This window comes from Crotalus tigris, unplaced genomic scaffold (assembly GCF_016545835.1).
Source record: "Crotalus tigris isolate CLP2741 ecotype Arizona unplaced genomic scaffold, ASM1654583v1 scf7180000024432.2438137, whole genome shotgun sequence".
In the NCBI taxonomy this organism is placed as follows: Eukaryota; Metazoa; Chordata; class Lepidosauria; order Squamata; family Viperidae; genus Crotalus; species Crotalus tigris.
Genome location: NW_024100599.1, coordinates 129,523 through 156,152, shown reverse-complemented (window position 1 = coordinate 156,152; position 26,630 = coordinate 129,523). Strand labels below are relative to the sequence as shown.

Genomic DNA, 26,630 nt, shown 5'->3' with positions numbered 1-26,630 from the left:
AAACCCGGCCACCAGAATTGTCGACGAACCAGATGCAGTGTTTTTAAATAGCCAAAGTGTTCAGCTTGTTTCACATCATGACCATGCTGGAGAGCATTGAGGCGGAGGGTTTCGGGCAAACACAACTTCCCCCCTTTGTAAGCCAGTCCATCCTTGCATGTCAAAGAAGTTTGATTGTCCTTGAACCATCGATCGTTGAGGAATTCCTGTTTTAATTTTCTTGCCCCAGGATCATCGGGGTTTGTGGTTCTTGAAGATGGGGCTCTTTATGGCGTTAATTGAGAAGAAGCTTGCAGTGTAGATATGATTGCTTCATTAACCTCTTCATGCTGGCTCTTGTATTGAGGCAATCTGGATAAAGTGTCAGCTAAAAAGTCCCCCCCCCGGGGGTGAAGTTAAATCAGTTAAAATATTGTGCCCACTGTACTTGCTTCGGGGACAGCTTGCGGGGAGTTTTCAGTATCTCTAGGTTTTTGTGATCAGTCCATACTTCGAAAGGCACCTTGCTTCCTTCTAGGTAGTGCTGCCAGTTTAGTAGAGCCCAACGAATTACAAAAGCTTCCTTCTCTCACACTGCCCACCTTCTCTTGCAGTTGGTGAACTTTTTCGAGGTATAGGCACAGGGCTGCAGGACCCCCTCATGGTTCTTTTGCAATAGTACATCTCCGACGGCCACGTCACTGGCATCACCTTGAATCACAAAGGGCTTCCCAGGGTAGGGATGCTTTAGGACCAGCTCGACCGCAAATAGTCTTTTTTCAGGTTTTCGAAAGCAGTTTGACAATTCATAGTCCATGTCAGCAGCTAGCCCAGTCGTAGCTTTCCCCCATCTTTGCTGGTTTTAAACAAGTCCATGAGGGGTAAAACAATTTCAGCAAACAAGGGGATGAATTGTCGGTAAAAATTGGTGAACCCCAGAAAGCTTTGAAACTGTTTGCGAGTCTTTGGGGGTTGCCATTCGATTACAGCTCTTATTTTACCAGGATCCATTTCAATGCCCTCACTGGAAATTCTGTAGCCTAGATAATCCAGTTAGGTCTGATGGAATTCACACTTTGATAGTTTAACATATAGTTTAGCATTCAACAATTTCTTTAGCACTTCTTGCACTAGCTTCATGTGGTCAGCCATATTCATGCTGTATATTAGGATATCATCAAGATACACCAAAACCTCCTTGTACAAATGATCATGTAGCACCTGGTTAATCAGCTGCATGAAGACAGCTGGAGCCCCCTGTAGTCCAAATGGCATAACTTTGAACTGATAGCTACCCATGGGACAGTTAAAAGCGATCTTCCATTTGTCTCCTTTTCTTATTCTCACTCGGTAGTATACCTCTCTTAGATCCAATTTAGTGAAGATGCTCCCCTTTGCTAGATGGGTTAGTAGGTCCTTCAGGAGGGGGAGGAGGTACTTATTTTCTATGCTCACAGCATTTAACCCCTTATAGTTTATGCAGAGTTGAAGCGACCTGTCTTTTTTCTCTTTAAGTAACACCGGAGCCCCCACCTGAATCCTCTTGCTAGGTTCTTGTTCACATATTGCTGCAATTCATCCATTTCAAGGGGGTCATGGTGTATATCCTTGGCTGTGGGAGTTTAGCTCCCAGTAACAGTTCAATGGTGCAGTCATTGGGCTGATGGGGTAGCAGGATGTTACATTCTTTCTCACTAAATACCTCCACTAGATCCCGGTATTCGCTGGTGATGAGTGGCTCGCCTGGTTGTGGCAAGGTAGCTATCTTTGCTAACTTGGTAGATGGCCTAGATTCTCCAGTAATGTGGCTGAATTAAGAGGGGATTTGGGTCCTATAGGTAATCTCACAGTTGTCATCCCCTTTTCCCACCAAATAAAAGGCTTCCATTTGTCTAACCAGGCTAGACCTAGAATCACAGCCTCAGTCATCTTCGGAGCCACCATGAAGCAAATGAACTCCCAGTGTTCACCTATTTCTAAGCGTATCGGTTCTGTCAATTTGTGACTAAAGTTCCTCCCATTAAATAGCAGAGCCATCAGCTTGTTCAAATCTCATGGGCTTGGAGAGCAACCTTGGCCATTTTTAGGACAAGTGGCAAGCTAATAATGCACTGGGAGCATCCCAAGTCCACTAGTACTCTCACATCCACTTGTTCACCCATCTTAGGGACTATGAGTTTGGCAGCGAGAGAAAAAGGTGGAACGTGTCAACTCACCATCGGGTCATTTGCTCCTTCTTCATTGTTGTCGTAGGAGGGCAGAGTGGTGGCAGGTCCAGCTTGGGCTTCGGCACTCTCCTGTGTGGATGACGTGACCTGGGCAATGGGTTCTTGTGTGATCCAGTTCAATTTTTCTTTCGTCGGCTGCAGGGTTGGTTTCTTTCTCACTGGTGGCTCCAATCTGCTTCCTTATTGGGGGTACAGGATCGGGCAACTCACTGCTTTATGTCTCTGTTGTCCACACCTGAAGCATTTCATTGGTGGACTGGCAGGTGGCTTGGAGGATTCCGTGGCCGTGATGCCTGGGGATTTTCGGGGAGGAGGCTGCCTGGCTTGCTCTGGTTTTGGCCCGGCTTCTGGAGGTGGTGGCTTCTTGTAGTGAGTAAGCTCGATGTCCAACCTTATTGCCACCTGATACCACTTCTGCAATTGATTAGGGACAGCCTGATAGACACTGGCCTGGGAAAGGTGATCATCTAGCCCCTCCTTGAAGTGATGCACTAGGGACTGCTCAGGCCACCTTTCTATCTGACCTGCTATCATGTGGGAATGTACTTGATTAAGGAAGAAGATCAGCTTCTTCGGATTGCCATCAAAAGTTGCTCTAAGGGGTGGTGCCATCATGGGCTGCTGCCCTCCATTGTGACTGCATATCCAGTGGTTGTTGACCTTCCAACAGCTGCTGACCTCTCAATGGTGGTGGTGGCATCCCCAATTGCTGCAGATCCCTAGTGGTTGTTGTACATTCAGGGGCTTTGCCACCCCCACTGCTGCTGCGCTCCCACCGGCTGCTGACTTCCCGGTGGCGGGAAGCATCCCCAATTGCCGCAGGGCTCCCAATAGTTGTGGCGCCCCGACCTGTTGCTGCCCGGACGACAGGTTGCATAGCTGTTGTACTAAAACTTGTTGAATGCTCACATCTGGGTCTCCTACCTGTTTAGACCTCGGGCTTGGATGGCACTGATGGTGATGTACAGGGCTGTGTGACTGATAGTAGCGAGAGTCGGGGCTCTCATGGTACCGGTGATGATCTGGACTTCAGCTGCCCTGGCGTTGGCTCAGGCTTTGGTAGTGGGACCGTCTGTCAGGGCTGTCATCGTAATCTTGTCTCCTAGAACTATCACAGTGGCAGTGCCTGTCGAGGGATCATGACAAACGATGCCGACCTGGGCTTCTCCGGTAGCTGGGGCTCTTGTGTCATGATCAGCGCTCTGGAGTCTTAGAGGAGCAGTGACGACTCAGACTGCCATGTTTAGAGTGGTGGCTAGGACTCTCCTTTCTCGCAGGACTGGAGGTCAATGCTAGTGGCTTTGAGGCCAGAGAAACCGCCTGTGCTCTATCGGCAGGGTTGGGCCTTCTCTTAGGCTCAGAGTGGTGTCAGCCCCACTATCATCATGTTCACTGGCATGTGAAGAGTGAGAAAATTGTTCCCCGCTCCTCACCTCCAGCTCTTCGAATCTCTCCATCAACTTCTCCACCGATTGGCTATGGACTGCAGACAGGTACTTCCATTCTCCAGACTCCTCAGTGGTAGCCAATTTTTGGGCTACCCTACAGTCCGGGGAGCGTGATCCTCGAGAGGCTCCTGCCTGCAAGTCAGCTTTGGATGCTTTCGAAGAACTTGCCTTCGGCAGGGTTACCTCGAGGTGCTGGAGTCTCAACTGGGCAGGATCCTGACCAGATCAGGTCTCACATCTTTAGTCTTGTCCCCTGCTTTAAGGCATCTAACATTTCTTTCTCTGCCAGTGTGCTGGTTTGCACTCCCTCTGCTAGGCAGCAGCCATGGCCGGGGTGCTGATTACAGGTGCTTCTTCCTTCTCTATGCTGAGATCTTCCCCGAGTTTTTGTCAGTCTATCCCCCGACTTAGGGAAGGTGACTGGAGCTCAGGACCCCAAGTGGTTAAGGTAGAAAGGTCAGTTTTTGGGTTAATGTCATGGTTCCGATAGATGAAACCCATCAAAAGAACTTCAAGGCAAAAATTCTTCCTTAAAGAACATTCTATTTAGGAAATAAAGTACTGGCACTACATAGCTGAACCCAAGAACTAAATTCCCTTCCCCCGGATACAAAGTAACAAAGTGCAATTCCCACCCACAATAAGCTCTCATAAATCACATTCTCCAATTAGCCTAAAATGTGGGCTTTCTCCCCAGCTCCTCAGCCCGCCAAAACGTTATCAGCTTGTCCTTGGGTTCCCACAAAGCAGTGTTATTATTATGGCTAGCTGAACTTGAGCTTTCATCCCAACCGCCCCCTTCTGTACCTGGTTTCTAAATACCAGAAAAAGCATGTTAAAAGAAAAGAGAAAATGGCTGCAATTTTCATCAGTTGTCAGAGCAGGAACATCCAATGTTTACAGCATTGACAGTCCTTTTCATAAAACAATATGCAGTTTTTAAAAACCATTAAAAATTTAAAACCATTCCATATTTATTTTGTCCTTAATTTATAGGACTTCCAACTTTGTTTCCCATGTTACATATATGATATACATCATGCCCTATATTTTCTCCTTACATGAAGAATATAAGTACAATTAAACAGTTTTTTCTGCTGTTCTGTCTTTTTTTAATTCCTGCCATGAAGAAGTTATCTGCCAACATCTATCAATAATTTTTACTTCGGGATCTTTGAACCAAAGCAGGATGTACAAATATTACATATATTATATCACACACAAAAAACTTAAAATTTAATAATGACAAACCCTCATATGGATGAATGATCTTGGGCACTTATTTAATTTTACTGAAATAGTGTTGAATTTATCAGACATTGCCATGTGCCCATCCCAACAAAATGAACAGAAATTGAGATGTTCTTAATGAATATTATACTTGATTTGGTGACACAACTGCTGATCTTATGCCTTGGAAATTGGAAAGTGGTGATTCATAGTATACTGAAGAGGAGAAATACACACCAGTGATTCCAGCAATTGGCATAAAATGAAACTCTGATAAATCCTACAAATTCCTTAGGTTTTCTGGTACCCATTAGTCCATTATGGATAATAAAACTTAAAACCTATTTCACTTCATGCAGTAGAATGGAAATGAAAAAGTGATGCAAGAAAAAGAAGCCTGACCCAAAAGTGATTTTTTTTTCATGCTACCAGTGGCGCTGGAAGTTGTCTTGTGTGTGTCTTACTAAGGACTTTCAGAAAAAGGAAAAGCTTTGCAAACCTGGGCAACATTTGAAAAGCACTAAAAGTAGCTCTTCAGTGGAATGACATTCTCTAGGGAATATAAGTAAAAATATACTCACTTGCTTTTTTGGTTAACTGTGTGAGCCACTGAATATGGCATTTTATTCATAGCAATTTCCCAGAGATAGAGCAACATAATGAAAAATGTTCAATTTAACTTTCTGCTTAGATTAATCCCTTCTTGCTCATTTAAACATTTCTCTGTGGGTTGGTACATCAATTTTGTTGCCTTCACTTTCCTGAACAGCTTGACTGAGATCTAAATGGACTCTCCTAGGGAGATGGGAACCCTTGTCAGCTGAACATAAAGGAGACTTAGGAGATTTAATTCTGAAGGTGAAAATGGAAAGTAAAAAATCTGGGTTAATACTAAACATGAAGAAGACAACAGTAAATTTAATCTTAAAGAAAAACATAATAGATAGTTTTATTGGGGGGGGGCTCAAGAATAAAAATAGAAAGCATGCTAAGAGTGTAGAGATTAATTTTCTGGAATAATGCAATAAGGAACTTAGACAAGGACATGAAAGAGGAATACAGTTAAATTGCAATAAAAAAATAGTTACAGCAATGGTCTTTCCAGTTGAAAGATATGAAATCTGGACACTTAAGAAAGAATGGGTGAAAGAAAATGGAAACCAATGAATTATGACTCTGAAGTAAGTTGCTAAGAGCAGCATGATCCTCAGGAAGACTAAGTCAACCAGCCTTGAACCAATAAAAACTGACTGCTCACTTGATATGATAATTAGAAAGCAGAAATTTCAAAAATATTATGACTGGAAGATTGAGAGAAGAATAACAGAAGTCAACAGATGACATAAATTAACAGGATCAAAGAGATTAGCAGAATGTTCTTGGAACAGCTATAAGTTAATTTGAAAGAAGGTCAATATGGTGAGCATTTGTCCATGTAGTCACCAGGCACTGAATCTGACTTAATGGCATATAACTAATTAACTGTTAATCTTAAACTCCTTCATTCATCAAAATGCTTTATGTATTATTTCCATCTTGCCATGAATTATTCTTCTGAGAAATACTAAATCTCAGAGTCAGACATGATTAAGTACACTTTAAACATAAAGTGTTAAAACAATTTTAAAATAAGAAGGGTGCCAACTATAAAATGATTCTGGTTATTGGACCTATAAAATGATTCTGGTTTTAGTCAGTTATACTGTATTGGTATAACTGGTATTTCCTCTTGATGCATAAATAGGAACTATTTAAAACTTGTGCTTCTCTGCCAAAGACCTAACTACTGCAGCAGCCTTAAGCGAAATACGCCCACATCCACTTGTGTGCTATTTTTTTTTATTGAAAATTTATAAAATTTTACAAAATAAGAAAAAACAACCCTCCCCAACCCACCCCAACCCTCCCAACCCACCCCAACCCTCCCACTCCCTCCCTCAACTTTCCCAGAGCTGAATATAGGCTTAATTAAATTTTCTTGAATTCTTAAATATATATATATATATATATATATAAACCATAGATAAGTCTAAATACATTACTTAAACTACTAATAGAATAATTAACAATAATATATATATATTAAAAAGAGATAAATATTAAAGAAAAAAATATCTAAAAAAAGAATAAAGAGAAAGAAAGAAGAAAAGAAATATAAGAAAGTAAAATAATAATAAAACATATAAAGAAAAAAAATAATACAATCTATAAAATATTAAAATTTGTGTATAAATTATTGATAAACTAAGTAATATTTTTTATATCCAACTTATGTTGTATAAAATCTATCCATTTTTCCCATACCACAAAAAACTTCTCTTGCGATTGATCCTTTAAAAAAGCCGAAATCTTTGCCATTTCCGCCAGATAGGATACTTTAAAAAACCACTCTTGCAAAGTAGGCAAAGATTCCTTCTTCCAGTATTGCCCTACTAACAACCTTGCGGCTGTAATTAAATTTAACATCAATATAACCTCCTTAGTATCACAATCGGTAACAATACCTAGCAAAAACAATTGTGGGGTAAATTTTACCCTCTTTCTAAAAATTCTTTGAATATTCCACCATATCTTAATCCAAAAGGCTTTTATATTTTTACACGACCACCAAATATGGTAATAAGTAGCATCCAAACAACCACATCTCCAACATTTGGGCTGTAAGTCAGGATACATACGAGACATTTTTTGTGGATCAAGGTGCCATCTATAAAACATTTTATAAAAATTCTCCCTTAAGTTCTGGGCTTGTGTAAATTTAACATTTCTCACCCAGATGATTTCCCAGGTATCTAGTAGAACTGGTTCACCAAAATTTTGTGCCCATTTAATCATACATTCTTTAATTAATTCTGGTTCTGAGTCCAATTCTACTAGCAACCCATAAATTCTCTTAATATGAGTTCGTCTTTGATCTTTTACTTGTTTAACAAAATTTTCATCTTCTCTAAGCAAGCCCACATTACGATCTATCTTCCATCTGTCCGCTATTTGTCTGTACTGAAACCATGAATATATAATATTTTCTTGTGCTAAATCTTCCAAAGATTTTAACTCCAAATTTTACCATCCCATCTAAGCAATTGTGCATAAGAAACACTATCCATCTTAACTCCTCTCCTTATCCCCTCTATCGCATGCCAAGGTATAGCCCATAATGGTATTTTAGAATCACTTCTGTAATATTTCCTCCAAACCCGAAGTAGAGAAATCCTTATAATATGGGATTTAAAAACCCGGTCAACTTTTTTATTAAAAATTAAATAGGCATGCCATCCAAAAAGTAAATCCCAACCCTCCAAGAGGAGTATTTCTACATTTGTTAAATTAATCCAATCACTAATTAATGTTAAGGCCACAGCATCATAATACAATTTCAAATTCGGTACCTTGAGTCCACCTCTCTCACGAATATCTTGTATAATTTTAAGCTTTACTCTTGGTTTTTTCCCCGCACAGATAAATTTATTGATACCTTTCTGCCATTCATTTAAATTCACCTCATTCTTTAAGATAGGTATCATTTGAAATAAGAAAAGAAACTTTGGCAAAACATTCATTTTAATCGCCGCAATTCTTCCCAAAAGAGATAATTGCAACTTCTCCCAACTTTTCAAGTCTCTTTGTATCCTGACCCACAACCTTTCATAATTATTTTTATACAATTTTACATTAGAGACAGATAAAGTAACCCCCAGATATTTTACCTTATCAACAACCTCAAAATCTGTCAGATTAACCAAAGTCTGCTTATCCATATTAGTCATATTTTTGGGTAATATTTTAGTCTTATTGTTATTAATTTTAAAACCTGAAACCCGTCCATATTGATATATCAATTGTAATAACTCTATTACGGAGTGAGTAGGTTGGGACAGGGTAACCACCAAATCATCTGCAAAAGCTCTTAGTTTGTATTCTTTTTTGTTAACTTCTATTCCTTTTATTTGCTGTGATTCTCGAATTTTAATCAACAATATTTCCAAAGTTAAAACAAACAGCAAAGGTGACAATGGACATCCCTGTCTAGTCCTCTTTTCTATTATAAAAACCTCTGACAAGCCCCCATTAACTATAAGTTGTGCTGTTTGTTTTTGATAAATAGCACCAAGCTTGTGAAATTTTTTCTCCAAAGTTCAATTTATCGATTAGTCTTAACATAAATTGCCAATTCAATTGGTCAAAAGCTTTCTCAGCATCTAGAAATATCAATCCTGCAGAGACTTGATTATTTTTATCTAGATATTCTAATAAGTTAATAATTTGTCTGACATTATTCTTCATATACCTTCCAGTTATAAAACCCGTTTGATCCTTATGTATAATCTAATATTTTTGCAAAAATCTTATAATCTACATTTAAAAGAGATATAGGTCTATAATTCTTTGGTAGAGTAAGATCTTGATCTTCTTTTGGAATTAAAGATATAAAGGCTCTGCCCCATGACGGGGGGATCTCTAAACCCTGTAATATATTATTAAAAAGCTGTCTTAAAGGTTGAATCATCTCTTGTACCAAAGTTTTATAATAAATAGATGTCAAACCATCCGTACCCGGTGCTTTACCTAATTTTAGTTCTTTAATCACTGTCTCAATTTCCTCACTAGTAATTGGACTATTAATTTCTTGTTTCTGATCTTCTGTTAATTTGGGGAAGTTGGTTTCATTTAAGTAATTATCTATATCTGAGACCTGTATTTTAGTACTCTTATATAATTTTTGATAATAATCTAGAAAAGATTTCTTAATCAACTCCTTCTGATATACCAATTTACCATTATGATTTATTTTATCTATAATTCTCTGTCTCTGTTGCTTTCTGAGTTGGTAAGCCAACCCACTTGTGTGCTATTAACAGTTAATTTCTATTCATTCAAAATCAATGCATAAAATACTATTCAGTTTGCAACCTTTCTCAGAGAATTGAGAGCTTTATGGAGAAATGTCAAAAATGTATGTGTACCTGCCCTTTCTCTCTTTTATCACTTCAGTGCAATAAAAGGGGAAAGGTGAGAGTGTCCCTTTTAATAGTACAGACCCAGGACATAGACAGGACAAGTGCTGTTGAACAGCACTTGTCCAAAATACTCCTATACCAAATATTTTACAGAAATATTTGGTATAGGAGTATTTTGGACAAGTGCTGTTCAAAATACTCCTATACCAAATATTTCTGTAAAATGTCATTGATTTTCTAATTCAGCACAAAATCCTTCTTCTTAATAAAATGCCATATTGGTGTGTCTCCCAACTTTTAAATGCAAATAACTGTGTGGGAAATGGATAGGTGAACTTTCCATGTAGCCTTAGGATACCAGAGACGTCTCTTTTGATTCTGTGCACTGCCTTTCAACATGGGCACTGCTGTTAATTAGTGATAATCAGAAAGTTTATGATGTGTTTTTTTGATGCAGCCTCCTTTCTATTGATCACAACTTTGCCTATTTAAAACGCAGGAAAATGTTTTCTTTCTAGGACTGAAACATTTTATGTTCTTTGTCTCTCTTCTTTCTTTGGACTAAGATGGGCTGGAAATGTATTTGGAAATAATAATAATAATAATAATAATAATAATAATAATAATAATAATAATAATAATAATAATACAGATCTTTCATTATTGTGACAGGTAGTTTTACCCAGGATTTGTGGTCATTGTCAGAATCACGTGAGTACGCTAAAGAGAAAGGAGTTAGGTGATACAAGAAAGAGCTAAAATTAAAAAGAGAGAGAAAGAGATAAAGATAATATACCACATGGCATTGCGCAGCCGGAGCATCAGACATTTGTTGCATATTTTCTGCTGGCATCTTTGAAGGGTCTGGAGAAAATCTAGATGGATGATGTTGGCATTCAGGGATGGGAGCTATCTGAATGGAGAGAGATGCTTTGTGTATCTCAGGCACGGGGTTACAGACAGGTGAGGCAGACCTCCATGGAGCTGCTGAGGCACCACCAGACTCAGGCATTTGCTGTGTATGAGAAGGAACACTACTAGATGCATTTTGTGCCTGAGTTAATTTCAGGGTAGAAACTCTACGTTTCTGAGGCTGTTTGTGGCCTTGATGAACAATAGTTCTAATGCCAGCTATTGTTTTTGTGCTAGAAACTGAGGCCAGTGGTTTCATGCTTTTTTGCGTGCAAGACATTTTTGTGTTAGACTTTTTAGAATAAATTGTCCTCTGAAGAAACTCCTTGTTAGTAGAGTAGTTCCCATCAGGATATGGCTTAGTTTGTTTGGTTGTTACAGAACAGGAGTTACTTCCACTCTTCTTTAGATTAGATATTCCAAATCTACCAAAACTTTTTTTCTTAGGGAGTAGGGAGGGTGCCTTATTTGCCAAAAGCATCCACACAACAAAAGAATATTACAGGAAAAAGAGACAAAGCAAAACATTAGCAGGAAAGTAAACAGAGTTGTCTTTCAAAATCTAGGCACTAATATAAACTCTGGCATAGTAATCAGCGCTCTTGAATCAAGCTGCAAACTACAACTTTCCAGAAAATATTTTATTTTGCTAGATGGAAAATTAGCACATATTTATTGACATTTTACATCTCTACCTTTAAAAATGTAACATTGAGTTGAATGTAGCTTTTACTTAATTTACTGCAAATACACACTCTTTCTGTGTAACAACATGAGTATAAAATATTTTACTTTTAGAACAAATCTACTGGCTATCAGAACTGTTAAGGCAGAGAGGAAAAAATGCACGTGCATGGGATAGATCATGCAAATAAACTATTCTGGTGCAAATCCATATGTGTGTGCATGCACATAACTCCCAAAATTATTAATTTATTTACTTAACAATTCTTGTATGCTGCCCATCCTGCACACTTTAGGCAGCTAACAATGCAAATAGATAAACTATCTCCCAAACTTCAAGTACATACAAATACAGATAAAAAATAACTTCCAACAAATAAAAATACCATAAGCCTCCAAGCCTCCTTCCTGTCAAAGAGCATCCATCTCCTGTACATGATGAAAGAGGTAAGTATGCCATTTTTTCCCTGAAACTTTGGAAAAATAAAGTAGGTAGAATTTCTACTAAGCAAAGTTTGATAGAGCTGAAAGAATTGAGCCAGTGAGAATGCCCACCTTTGAGGCCTCTCAGGTGACAATTCTGCAAACCCGGGACCTGCCGTGAATTGTCCCTATTTGATCTGACTGGTTTAGCAGAGGAATATAGGAGAATATGGTCCCTTAGATATCAGATCTGAAGATTATGTAGGACCTTAAGAATAATAACTACACCTTGAATTATAGGTGAAAGCCAGCTGGTAATCAGTGTAGCTTGTAAAGCACCTGGGTAACTTGAATGTATTGAGATACATTTATTTCTACTCAGGCCACTGCATTCTGCAGCAGCTAAAGTTTTTAGTTGTTTTTCAAGGGCAGCCCAATGAATAGTGTGTTAGAATGGTGTCATGGCTATGCAGGATCCCGGTTTGGAGGAGGAGTTGGAACTGGGACCATCTGTCAGGAATGGCATCATCCCTTCTGAACAAGTGGAGAGTCCAGGGGCAATCCCCGGGCTGTCTGGCAATGGGGTGGTGGTGCAGCCGATTGGACGGAGAGCCGCCTGCAGCAGTGGATTAGCTGCAGAGGGCAGCAGAGATGACAGACTCCAGACCACCTCTGACAAGGAACAGCTGCCTCCCCTGCCTGACCTGCAGGTGAGGAGGTCAGCAAGGCTGCTTATGAAGAAGCAGCCCATTCTTCCTCACAAGGAACAACAACAAATTGGCAAAGGCCAATTTAACCAGACGCTAGGGTAAGATGTGTTTGTCTGGAACCCGTTTGCTTTGAATGTGCGCCTTCCCAGCTTTTGTAAATACTGTTTTATGAATCTTGGATCGTGTTTCTTAGCCAAACTTTGGACTTCACTTGTGAACTTTGGACTTGGCTCTCTGACTTCGAACTCTTGGATTCTGCTTTGGTTTCTGGAACTCTGGACTTGTGTTGCAGACTTGGTATTTGTGGGTATTATTACTTCCCTCTTTGCCTCGTGGATCAGCTAGGACTTAGTTCCTGGAACCGGGGAATTTAGACTGAGTCAAAATTGAGGGCTGGGGCTGAGCTTCACTGACACCACTGGTGGGTCATTTGGCGCCATGTTAAGTGTGCAATAAATGGACTCTACTTAACATCTGTCTTGCCAGAGTGATTTGGGTTAGAACAAATATCTAAATGGGATATGACTAGGACATGACTAACTGTAAGTAGGGTCTTATAGGAAAGACCACAATTGGCAAACAAGTTGTACTTGTGTAAAAGTCTTCTTAGCTATAATTGCCACTTCCTCCTTAAACAATTATGCCTCTAATATCTAGGAGAACGTCCAAACTGTGGCCCACTTCTGAGCAGGAGAGTACAGAGACAGAATTTCCCTGGAATTGTTGAGCCCAGAAACTCCAAACTGCTCCTTTTTTTGAAGCATACATTATTTCAGTAAAACAACTGCTCCTAACCTGGTGTTGCACAAGTGTCACATTTTCAAGACTAAGAACGGTGAGCTTGCAGTTTAATGCATGTTGAAAACATCAGATCAGATAAGATGGAGCAGGATTTTATTTTATTTTATTTAGAAAAAGAGGTCTATGCCAGTATTTTTAAGTCAAAGGACATTTCATAGCTGGATGCTTTACTCCAGGAAACAAATTTAGAGTAGGAGATAATAACAAACGGTGTATAAGTAGTATACTTTTTGTCCATATAGCCAAGATGTAGATGTATGTCAGATGTATGTGTGCCTGACTAATATAAGTAAGGTTAGGATAGCATCCAGGAAACATTCATCCAAAGGAAATAACCCGTTTTTGAAAACACAGCATTGAAAGTGGAAGTGTGACTGTATACAGCGTCCTGTTTACCTGAGTTGGTGATTTCTTTTCTTGTAGGTTTGGCCGGACACTTCGAAAGCCCTTTGCTGCAAGAGAGGAGCTGCTAGTGTCTCCATTCAGTGTCTCTCTATTTCCAATGTTAAATGATCTCCAAGCTTTTATGTGGAAAGAAATCCAAGTAAATTTATTTCTGATACAGAAATCCTTTGATAATGTAACAGGTGAAATCAGTTCTATTTTTTTAAAGAAAAAAAAGATCTTTTTGGGTAAAAGCAGTGGCACCAATGTAAAAAATGAAAGGATATAAATACATATGAATCAGCATCGTAGGACAAAATTTTATTATAAAGAACAATGAGGAGGTGATGTTGGGCACCACAGTTCAGCTGAGACAAATGACTGTTTTGTCAAGCAGCATCCATAAAACAAAATGACATAGATGACAGTATGAATATAAAGTCATCACACAGGTATCATTATTTGCCCTTCCTTACCCCCCTCTTCCTTATGAATGGCCCAACTCTGATTTTTCATAATAGTCCTTCTCAGTGGCATCTCCACCAGTTCATTTTATAATTTGACAAAGAACTAATCCTTTATTTAGAAGTGGGAAATCCATGTTCCATTTATAATCCTGAAGTTCCATCACCTGGTATTGAGGAAATCATTAAGACTCAATTAAAGAGATGTCAAGAGACCTATCCTATGCACTAAAATAAAGAAATTATAGGTGTTCAGGAAAAATGACAACCTTTTGATTTTTTTTCCCTTATGGAGACATTTCTAAAGTCTTTTTGTGCTTAAATATAACTGCTAATCAAATGCTCGCAGCTGGGAAATGGAATGTTTCTACACTTTGGGCATATTCAGACAGTTGGCTTAATGGGTTGTTCTCCAGTCTATGAGTCATTTCAAAGTATGCCAGCCTAAATTCATAGCTCATCTCTGTTCAACCTCATTAACAATGCCAGTGAATGGACTTTCTCTTAAGAATGTACTATGGAAAAAAGATAAGGTGCTGAATATCCTTGCCAACAGAAAAATTAATCACTTTTTCTAATGGAGAATGGGAATAAGACAGATAGTTAGATCAGTGGATTTAATCATGTAGGACAGGGGTCTTCAAACCTGGCCCTTTTATGACTTGTGGACTTCAACTCCCAGAATTCCTTAGCCACCATGCCTGGCTGAGGAATTCTGGGAGTTGATATCCACAAGTCATAAAAGAGCCAGGTTTGAAGACCCCTGAGCTAGGAGAACCTGATCTAAGGTCGGTTGGAGCTTTCAATTTCAACTAATGTACCCTTCCTGTGAATCACCTGCAATGGCTGATCTACAATGGTGATACAATGAAAGCTCTAATGGGCTAAGGGGAGAGCAGTCCAGTAAAATAGGAGAGGTTATATTTTCTTGTTTTACTGGAAATTACCAGCCTCCCTCCTGACATGGAGTACCTGTAGTATCTGATTCAGAGAGATGGTTGATAGAAACTTGGAGACTCTATCAGTCTGCTTCAGTATTTCTTGGCAACTTTCAGGCAGATGGCTTGGAGCCTGGCTGGGAAATTTTGGGAGGAGAAATCCACCCTTCTTAAAGTTGCCAAGGTTGAGAAACACTGCTCTACATTGCCATAAATCAGATGGTTCAAATCATCCACAGGGTGGGGTGAAGTTGATGAGCAAGATGCTTTGAAGACTGGTTCTAGTGATGGTAGCTCAATGTTAACTCACTGACCTTGCCCTGTTGAAAAAAATGCCCTGCCAAAAAAGCAAGGGGGTTGGGGTAATGCAGACATACCTTCCCCACCAGAAAAAAAAATCATGGCTTGTAAAAACAAGTTCCCCAGCTCTTCTTGTCATCATAGTTGACATCAAACTGCCACATACTGTTTGTATGCATCTCAGGCTTGGGACAGAAGATGGAAAACACCAATTTCACACTGGATCAGAAATCTCTGAAGTCTGATGGTGTCTACTATGGACTAGGGATCAGAGGAAGACTTCATCAGGAGGGGATAGTCTTAAACATTACCTAGTTATAGCAGCATCCCTAAGAAGAAGATAGGAGAATGTGTGCACTAGTTAGTTTGGTATCATGGGAGTCCCAAAGACTAAAGGGTCTATTTTTCTATTGGTAACTGTCTGAAGGAGGAACAAGATAAATGGATCTTTTGCAATAGTTATTTGATAGCTTTCATCACTACATTTAAAAGCAGCAATGGCATAGTGGTTAGAATGCAGTAACTGCATGCTAACTCACTGCTCACTCCAGAGATTTGACTCTGAACAGCTCAAGGTTGACCCAGCCTTCCATCCTCCCGAGGTTGGTAAAACAAGGACCCAAATTCTTGGGGGAAATATGCTGACTTTGTAAACTGCTTAGAGAGGGCTGTAAAGCACTATGAAGCCATATATAAGTCTAAGTGCTATTGCTACGTTTAAATCTACCTTTGTGGTGGGTGGGGTTATAAGAATAAAGTATGCCTCTAAAAATGCCACAGTCCTGACTTGGAGAAGATAACAGCAGAGATGACCCAAATGTAAATGCACAACTTCCTCTAGAGTCTAGAGGGCAAGAACCGTAATACATTAAAAAAACTCACTAACCCCCTATATATATATATATATATATATATATATATATATATATATATATATATATATATATATATATATAATATCTAAATAAGTCTATGACAATGGTTTTTTTTTAAAAACTCCTGCAGTTGCTTATTTAAAAGTCTGTATCTTCAATTATAAGGATTTTTTCAAAAGTTTTTGCTAAAAATAAAACAGTTACGTTCTAAACCAATGCAATTCTTTTTTTTGCTTTATACTATTTTCTAATAACAAAATGGTGTCAGAATGGTGTAGGGATTCCTGCTTGGGCAGGGGGTTGGACTAGATCAGGGGTAGGCAAACTTGGCTCTTTTATGACTCGTGGACTTCAACTCCCAGAATTCCTGAGCCAGCCAAGGTTGCCTCCCCCTGGACTAGATGATCTACAAGGACCCTTCCAACTCTGTTACTCTGTACTATTCTATACTTCATGTTGAAATTACTGGCTGCATTCATATAACATCTTGAGCCAGGATTAATTTACCTAATCATTTACTCAATGAACCCAATTTTATGGCCTGATACATTAGCTAAAATGTGGTCACAAATGTTGTGGATCAATGTGTTGTGTAAATATGGAGTCTTCCTTGATGAGTCGACTAGATCTAAGCAAGCCACTTAGAATTAGAAGAAAAGGTTTCAGTAATATAAAATGGAGTACTTTTAGGTCACACATTCAAAGGTTTCTTGTCCATAGTAAGATCATTCCCAACTTTAGTAAGATTTATAAGAAAACAACATTAGATGAAAAGTATGTCTTGCTTATTCCATATATAAAGGGTGTGGCTAACTGAAGAGAGCAGAATGAACTCGAAATGGCCATCTTAGTCTCCCAATTTAATTCTTTAATTCTTTGTCAGAAAAAGAAATTTGGATGGATATATATATATATATATATATATATATATATATATATATATATATATATATATATATATATTCAATAATGATGGTGAAAATGCGACTCCCGGGCATAATTATAAATGGAATGAATAAAGCGCGTTCACCAGGAGAGTTTAAAGTTAAAATACTTTAATTAAAGTATTTTACTATATTAAAAGGTTGCCAAGCTTTCATTGGGAAAACTCCCCAACATCTTCAGGGCTGAGAGACCGTTTCTAACAAGGTGATTCAAACGCAGCAGAGGAAAGATGTTAAATTGCAGCCGATGAAGCCCCGCCTCCATGGTAGGATACACAATGACATCAAACTAAACCCCCCCCACTGCAACGAGAGCCAATACTGCCGGGAGAGGGCGGAACATAACTTTAACAATACCCCCTGAGGTCGACGGAAATGTGAACAAAAGTGCTCAAGAGAACGACGGAAGAAATCTTTACTCCGATTCCCCCTCCCACCTATCAGCTGTTCAGCAGGGAATGCTAGCACAGTCTAGGAACCACGCACAAACGTCTATGGAACCCGTTTGAATCACCTTGTTAGAAACGGTCTCTCAGCCCTGAAGATGTTGGGGAGTTTTCCCAACGAAAGCTTGGCAACCTTTTAATATAGTAAAATACTTTAATTAAAGTATTTTAACTTTAAACTCTCCTGGTGAACGCGCTTTATTCATTTCATATATATATATATATATATATATATATATATATATATATATATATATATATATATATATATAATACACACACACACACACACACACACACACACATACATACATACAGCAAACAGTACAAATTCTATAATGAGGCAAAAATGAAACTTGTGCATTGTGACAACACAAATCCTGGCCTTCTGTACTTATATCCTGGCAGAAGTATGTTAGTCATGACATGTCAATGAAATGCCATGACAGACATTTTGTTATGGATGCCTATACAAATACATGCAATATTATAGTTAATTTATTTTTTAAAAATTACCTGAGTCTGGTGAATGGGAATCAAGTCCTAGAAAGAGTAAATACTGAAGTTAATATATGGGGAGTTAGATTAGGATTCTTACAACTTGTTTTAGTCTCTGAAATTCAGGGAAATTTACTTACCAAACATACACTTTTTAAAATATTATAATTTTAAATGTCTATTTTGGGAACAATCTTCACTGAACTCAGTGAGTTGTACATGAAAATAACCAGTACAGAATAACTTCTTTTGATGATTTTGATTTTTGCTTAGCCCAAACTTCCTTTCATTTATGAGTTCAACAACTTGGTTCATATATATCCTAATCCACTTGTCAGTTCGTATACAAAACTAGGTCATCAACTGAGGTTTAACTACCTCCATGGTGGCAGAATAGTAATATTAATGTACATCTGAAAAATTACCACTAATTACACTAATATTTATTATACTTCTATTTCAAGATCCAAACTCTCTGGGTAGATTACAAATTACTAAAAAAATTAAATACATGAGACTCAGCAATGTTTTGGGGGACACTCACGAAAAACAAAGAATAAATGATCCAGAACAATATTTATCAAACCTCAGCAACTTATCAGTCAGAGAATTCTGGGAGTTGAAGTCCATACATCTTAAAGTTGCTGAGATTGAGAAACACCGAAAAAGTTGCTGAAGTTGATAAATGCTGATCTAGAAACTCTTTCCATTTTCATTGACAATATTTTGGCAAGAACACATTAATCTGTAATATCTTTCTCTGTTTAAACTGTATGTTTCATTTAAAACTGTATGTTTAATTAATTTTAAAATTAACACCATAATTATGTAAAAGACATATTAAAACATTTTACAGATTATTTAGTAATCAATTTAAAAGAAGCCAAAATAGCAGTGGAAATTAACTCCTCTAAAGTAGCTGAACAATAATGTTTATGTACTAAAAACACTGTGTTTTCTCAATGCTATAATGTCTTTGCAAATGTCCTGTTAAAAAATAACCACAAAGCACTCACTGATTTATTGGAATTACTCTTCCCTTCTGGTGCCTATGCAAAGTTTAAGACACTACAACAGAGGTCCCCAACCTTTTGGGCAGCAGGGACCGGTTCCACGGAGAGAGGTGTTTCCACAGACCAGAGGGGGCATGGTTTTGTGTGCTGACTGCATCCTGAAGATAGGGCTTTGCTTGTTTGGGTGGCCCGGCTACTGGCATGCCGGGGCCCGGTACCATTCCATGGACCAGGGCTTGGGGACCCCTGCACTACAAGAATAGTAATTCAATAACTATAGCTCTATTCAATTATACTCAGAATTACAATTAATCTTCTAATATAATTTATCTGATATAATTTATCTGATTAAATTCTCTGGGCTACTATCAAATGTATTTGTTTTTTAAAAAGCATTTAGGATTGTTTTTGAATGTTTGTAAAAAATGACTTCACATATGGCTTTTGCAATTTTGTTATCACATTTTTTTTTCATTTTTCACATTTCATTTTTCTATGTTGACAGTTTTGTGACAAACATTTAGCTAAGGGTTGAATTTAATTGCTAAAAGCTGTTAATATCTGAAATCGAGTTTATGATTTCTATCAGCCAGAGGGAAAACGTTTCAATCCAATGTTCTAAAGGGCACTGAGAAAATGACAAATGTTACGTTGTTTTCAGCTAGGTGAAATTGTTGAAGCCTGAAAGCTACTTCCTAGTTTTGCCCTATTGTCTTCTACTCTTTTTCAATAAGGAATCACAAACAGTGTGCATTTTGTCTGAACAAAATAGAAAAAAATAAAGACAGAATTTTGCTTCAGCACACAAATTTGGGGAGAGGGGCATGTTACTAATTGGGTACAGTTGTCCTTAAACCAGTTTATTTATTAAAAATTACAATGCCCTTGTTCTTCTATTGTCATGGGCAATATTGTATCCTGGCATGGGTAAGTATTTCTCTTTTTTCCTGAATGGAAGACTCTCACTGAAGTTATAGGCTCTGCTCACATAATTCCTTAAAGTGCCTGGGGCTAAGCAGAATTACAGTTCAATCAATGGTTCAGCATGATTAGTAAGTGTCATTGCTGGAATGGCTTCTGTTGAACATTCAAGGAAGCCTCTACATTAGAGATGTGCAACCTGTGGCCTTAGCATCTCAGGTGATCCCTCAAAATAGCCTGTGTGCAGCTTACAGCCCTTCCCAAAGTTGTAGTAGAATTGAATGTTTAATAATATAAAGAAACATTTTCTACAATGGAATAATTGATATTAACTGAATTCAGTTCATTTTGTTTAATATAGGTAGTCTTATTTAATGACTGCCTTGATTAGTGACCATTTGCAGCTATGACAGTGATAAAAGAAATTAATTTTGCAATCAATTCTTGCATTTCCGATTTTCAAAGGTCTGTAAAGAAGCTAAAGTAAAAGAGTGAGCACAGTAGCGGTTTCACTTAGTGACTGCTTTGCTTAACAACTGAGTTGCCAGTCTAATTGTGGTTGCCGAACAAGGATTACCTGTATTAATTACATGTAATTTTCATTTAAATATAATCAAATGTCACATTTATTCTGAACATTTGTGCTTTTATTTCTGGCTAGCATTTATTTTCTGAAATAACAGTCTATCTTTGAATAAAGTAAGTTAACCCAGAATTTGTTTTCATTGTTTAGATGTGTGGATAATGCTTGTTCTCATGTGCTCAAAGGCTAATATTTCATATAAATGGTTGGAATGTATGCAAGCTCTAGTACTATGTTTAGGACTACATTAAAACATCTGTGCTTCTGGTTCATTTCTATTCTGCATTTTCTAGATCAGTGATAGTCTGATGTTCCATAAATTTGCAATACAAGTGTCACAATTCTTTGTCATTGTATATGCTAGTAGGTGCTAAGTCTAAAATATCAGTCTAATCTATCCCTGATCTAAACAACTGGAATATCCATTATATATAGCAGGCTGCTTAGTACTAATAATTAGAACAAAAACACTGAACAGTGATGAAATGACAGGGTCATCACAGTAACTATTATGAGGATCTTGGTTACCATTTCTAATATTCAGTTCTAATGCACAATTGTATAAAGACAATGATACTGAAGTGCGGCATTCCATGGTTAACAGCAATACCTGCGGTCAAAAGGTTTGGAGAACTTTGAACTCTCTTCACCGCTGTTAATTTGACAGACATGGCAGCACGTTTGCGAGCACACCCACCACTATCTGAAAGCAGAAAAGGACACAGGCACAAGCCCACGACATAGAACGCAAGCACATGCAATGTACAAAGTGAGGATTATTGGGATATGTAAATGTGTACATAAATCCATGCAGTTAGAATTTGTGGTTCATCCCTAGATACTTGTACATACGTACCAAAAGGTTGAGGAAGCTGTTGTTAATTAATAATGCCATTCCAAAGAATACACCAGCCAAAGAGATTTAGCATGTGCTTTCCAGTATTTGAAAAATCACTTGGGTGTACCTAACTCACCACAAAAATAAAAAGACTAAAAGGCAGGATTAAAAATGACACATCAAAATAAGGAAGTAATCATAATGCAGAACTAGAAAGCAGTATGTGGCCGTCACTGAATATCTTATTAGCTGCCCAGAATTACTGTGTGACAAATGGGCATAAAAAATAAAAATTACAAATAAATATATAAAAAACCAAACAAATATAATATTGATTCAGATTATTAAAATGATAACCTGAAATATTTACTGAAGGCAGAAATGCATGGACAAGTACGGTAACATTTTGCCTTTATCTAACCATCTTTCTGCTCCACGCAAAAGATAAAAGAAACCATTTAACATTTATTTATCTCAAAGTGAGTAGCCTTTTGGTGGTTGGGGGCCAGCCTTGGTGTTTGTACATAGAAGAATTACAAGGGAAAAGATGAAAATGGGTACAGCAGCTTTTTAAGGTTCTTTTCCTGGATTTTTGGAAAGAAGTTTAGGTTTTCTCATTTTAACAAAAACACAGCTTATTTTAGAAACACTACAGCCTTTGCCTAAATGGAGAGAAATAGTCACAACTCTGGGTTGCTGCAAGTTCTTCTGAAGTGTCTAGGGTTGTAACTATTCCTGATTTACAGTACTTTGTGGGGTATGTGATAGTGCTAGAATGCCCCTTTAGTTCTTCTTCAGAAAGTGCAATGAAATTTCTCACCAGGATTATGAACTACTTAACAGAAACAAATGTGGCAGAAAGTGCTGGCTGTAATTGGAGAAACTGTGGGAAAAAATTTTCCCAGTCAAAATTTACTGGAGGATTTATGCATGGAAAGATTTTTGAATCTTGGAGATTTTGCATTTACAAACTTATTTTAAATCTTGAATTTAACTTCCCTTCCCTTCCTCCTTTTGGGAACTATTATTCCCAAAATAAAATTAAAGAAGCAGTTGATCAGTTTTGATATTATGTTATGTTTAAACAGGCATACAAAGGCATAGTTGTCAATCTGCCTGCTGTTTATTCAGATGCTGGTATAAGGTAAGTTGCAAATAATAGAAACCTTCAAATAAGAATGATTAGTGAAGGATAACATAACAAAGATCACTTAAACACATCTTGAATCAAATTGTATGACTTAATATAACAGAAAAGAGCCAAGGAAGAGTCCAGGGAGGAAAGTAAATCAAAGCAACAGACCAATCCTAGCAATATTATTATCCTCAGCCAACTTGGATCTTAGGGCATACTGCACAATATGATATTGTATGATTTATTCTGGTGTCCTTCAGGATGTACCTGAAGACTGCAGTTGTACAAGAAAGCTGTAATTGTACAACTACAATTCAACTGCCAGAGTAGCCCAACAAATCTAGATCACTGCTATAATACTGTATATTAAGATTCTTTTATTTTCAAGTTAATTACATTTTTTAAAAGCCTAACAATTCTTGTGTATATTTACCCTGCTTTAGGTGAACAAAAATAAACAGGAAACTCATTCCATGTGCCTGAAATGCAATAATGTATCATTCATCACAAGGAACTTTGTGAGTTGTAAAATCAGGATTGGCAGTGTTCCCTTCATGTTGGCTTAGCCCACTAGGGAAGAATATAATTCTAGAAATGGTACAGTTAGAAAACTTTCATCATACCAATATGCATTATAGGCATTCAAAAACCCATTTGACATTTTGATCTAGGGTCTTTTGCATGCATAGTCCATTTTTTTTTTTGTGGAAACATAATAAGTGAACCAAGATATCTAACACAGGTGGATTGTATGTTTTGTATGCTTGGTGGTTTTATTGCGAGGACAAATTCTGAATTTAATTTGCAATGATTAAGAAATATATTACAAATACCCGGAGATTTGGGGCTTGTGCTTCAATGGCAAGACCAACTTCATGGCAAAACAACAGCCATTACTCAGCCATTAATAGTGAATAAGGAGAAGCCAACTGCAAGGGGAATGCTTACAGCATCTAAAGGAAATCCAGCTTGGTTGATTACATGTTTATATGATGGCAGGCAAACATTCAAAATCAAAGAAAGCCTAGAAGATTTTGATTAACCAAGAAAGAATAAAGATCCTATCTAAAATAGCTGGTCTTTGGGATAATAATGCCGAGTGTCTAGGACATGCTATTCTAAGCTTAGGAACTGTTCTCAAAACAAACTGTTTATTCAGTGTTGCATATAATCTGCTAACTTATTTTGATGTGTTTTGAGAGCATAGAAGATGAATGGTAACAACTCTGCATGATGATGATTTAACATTAACAAAGTTAAACCTCATATATTTTTGCACTCTCCAAGGGCCGTAGTTGCTTTTAACCGGGTTTGTATTTATGTCTTTCATTTATTATAAAGCAGTTGGATTATTAAATCATTTTAAACTGAGATGCATTTATCACAATATTATCCTTGTACATTCATGCCTAACAATTTATGGAGGAACACTAAAGATCCACTTAAGCAAATTAACTTTGGACCATTCATTATCTATGTGAGAAAAAGGGTTGCATATAAACAGTCTGCCCACTTTATAAATTATTTGAAATGTTATGTTCTTAGAAGGAATCCGGATAAGTGGAAAGCTTGGTCTACCCAGCCACTTAAATCCATTTTAAATTAATGCACTTGGATTTAAAGTGTTTAAACTCATTAAAATTAAAGACAAGAATTCTTTCTACTTCTGGTGAGAGAATGTTTATTTATAGATTGTGGATATGTGTTATCTCTGCTGAACAATGTGCAAGTAGCATTTTAGGGATTTTTAAAATCAGCTTTTAAAATCCCTACAAGTGGTTTGCTCTACTATGGAATGGAAGAAGCAATGCTGCAGCTACAGACAGTTCTTTATGAATAAAATATTTTTGTTCTGGAATCCAGAAAAAGGAGGTTAAATTCTCAAGTTTTTGCAAATTGGTTGAGGAGTTTAGATCTGCAACTGAATAATTTATATTAAACCTTTTTGAATCACCGTATTTTCTGGCGTATAAGACGACTGAGCGTATAAGATGACCCCCGACTTTTGAGAAGATTTTCATGGTTCAGAAAGTCATCTTATACACCAGAAAATACGGTATTTCTCAAGTATGCATTAATAGTTGATAATTATTTTTTTATAAAAAATAATTTTAGAATCAAATTATTGATGCCAATAGTGTTCGTAAAACACAATGATTAAAAAAAATCCATCCATGAAAAATGATTCACTTACTTGAGAAATCTGAATATGAAAACGGTGCATGAATCTTGCTTTGATCATACCATTGTATTTTACACACTATATACGTTTTGTCCCAGGCAATAGGAAAAGTGAGTGTTTCATTCTGCTTTAAATGAATAGTAATAGGCTTGCTCAGGTGCCTCATAATCAGCAGTCCCCAGTCGGGAGCAATATCTCAAATAAAGGTTGGCATATATTGAAATCTAGATGCTTTAGATTTCAATTTCCATCTGCTGGGTCAATGTTTATCAATAATTGCACTGAAACCAAATCATCTGAATATTATTGGATTGCTTGTACGTCTATATAATGTGGAAATCTGAGAGAAATGGAACATTTATTTTGTTTAAAGACAGTTTAAGAGATGGACAGCATGCAGCCGAACTTAAGTATTGGTGTATCCCTTTAATTGTGATAGGAGACTTTCGTGGATATACTTAATACTAGTCATAGAATTCAAAAGGATTTCCACTAATTTTTATTACAAACAGAATGGCTGTGTTCCTTCAATAATACAGATTAATCCTTAATTGGTTTTGGAGTAATGTGTGGATACAGGATTTTAAAATAGATAATACTTGATCTCTGTTTTTTTAAGGTGGCTGCTTAAAGGCCTGCTAGTAAAATATTTATTAAATTTCCTCTCAAATTCAGATTATATTTTATTTCAATGGAGCTGAACCTCTAATTAATGTTTTTAGAAAACTAAATGGTGTAGTTATGGTCTAAAGTAGAACTTTAGATTCATTTTAGGGTAATCAGCTATCTCTGGGTTTCACCTTTATAGTACTCCAAACTCTTTCTACTCTTAAAATAGAGAATGATGTGCCCATTTGGCTGCCTCAAAAACAGCAGAAAGAACATTAACTCTTAAGGACTGCTTCCTCCCATATGTTTCTTTTCATATTCTTGGTTACATATTTATGATTTTCTTTCTACTTCTCCTTGCTGACTGTGATACAGAGGAATGCAAAAGGGGCTATGTTTTGTGGGAGGGGGTTATGGCCAAGATATTTATTCAGAGTCTGGGTGACTGAATGGAGCTGAACATTTACTGGCCAGATGCCCTTCCTGATGCCTACATGGAGATCACATTCTGAGAAAGAAATATCTGTTGCTGCCTAGGATTGAGCTCTCAACCTTCTGAATGGGAGGTGAACGTCTTCATCACTAGGCCATCATGCTGCTCAAGAGGTTTTAAATATAATTTTCCAAAATGCCATAATGTAAGGCGTACCGTATTTTCCGGCGTATAAGACAACTCGGCGTATAAAATGACCCCTGACTTCGGAGAAGATTTGCATGGTTTAGAAAGTTGTCTTATACGCTGGAAAATACGGTATATAATTTATTTCACACACTATAAATGTAAAATACTCAAGTAGATAAATTTAAACAAAATAAGTAAGTAATAATTAAATTATTGTAAAAGTAAATGGCTCACCATTAAAAAAAACTATCTTGTTATGGATATGTGTTATGGATATGTTCTTTGCCCCAATATATTTTACTAAATATCTGAAAATATATTGAAATGAAATGCAGATTCTTATTTACATATGCATGTATAAATGCATATATTTATACATAAGTATATCTTGAGAAATATACATCAGAATTTCATATGCACAAATATAAGAAAGCAAAAACCGTATGTAAAGTTCTTCAAAACAGCCGTAACTTATATTAAACAATATGCTTATTTTTTGTACCAT

The 26,630-nt window shown here is 37.2% G+C and overlaps 1 protein-coding gene across 40 annotated transcripts in view; it reads right to left on the bottom strand.

The window, feature by feature from the left end:
- The window catches only part of SORBS2 (sorbin and SH3 domain containing 2), a 205,273-nt gene that overhangs the window by 86,351 nt on the left and 92,292 nt on the right, over positions 1 to 26,630 (bottom strand). For 18 of the 40 annotated variants that reach the window (XM_039330701.1, XM_039330706.1, XM_039330690.1 and 15 more), the window contains 4 exons: positions 21,350 to 21,442; positions 18,241 to 18,267; positions 13,770 to 13,894; positions 10,640 to 11,218 (listed from right to left, as the gene is read on the bottom strand). The exons of 4 other annotated variants lie outside the window; for them this stretch is intronic. In XM_039330701.1, coding sequence (XP_039186635.1) covers positions 10,640 to 11,218; positions 13,770 to 13,894; positions 18,241 to 18,267; positions 21,350 to 21,442 — 824 coding nt within the window. Of the gene's footprint in view, positions 1 to 10,639; positions 11,219 to 13,769; positions 13,895 to 18,240; positions 18,268 to 21,349; positions 21,443 to 21,595; positions 26,561 to 26,630 lie in introns of those variants that run through there. 18 more of the 40 variants (XM_039330708.1, XM_039330709.1, XM_039330712.1 and 15 more) reach the window with 8 other exon arrangements.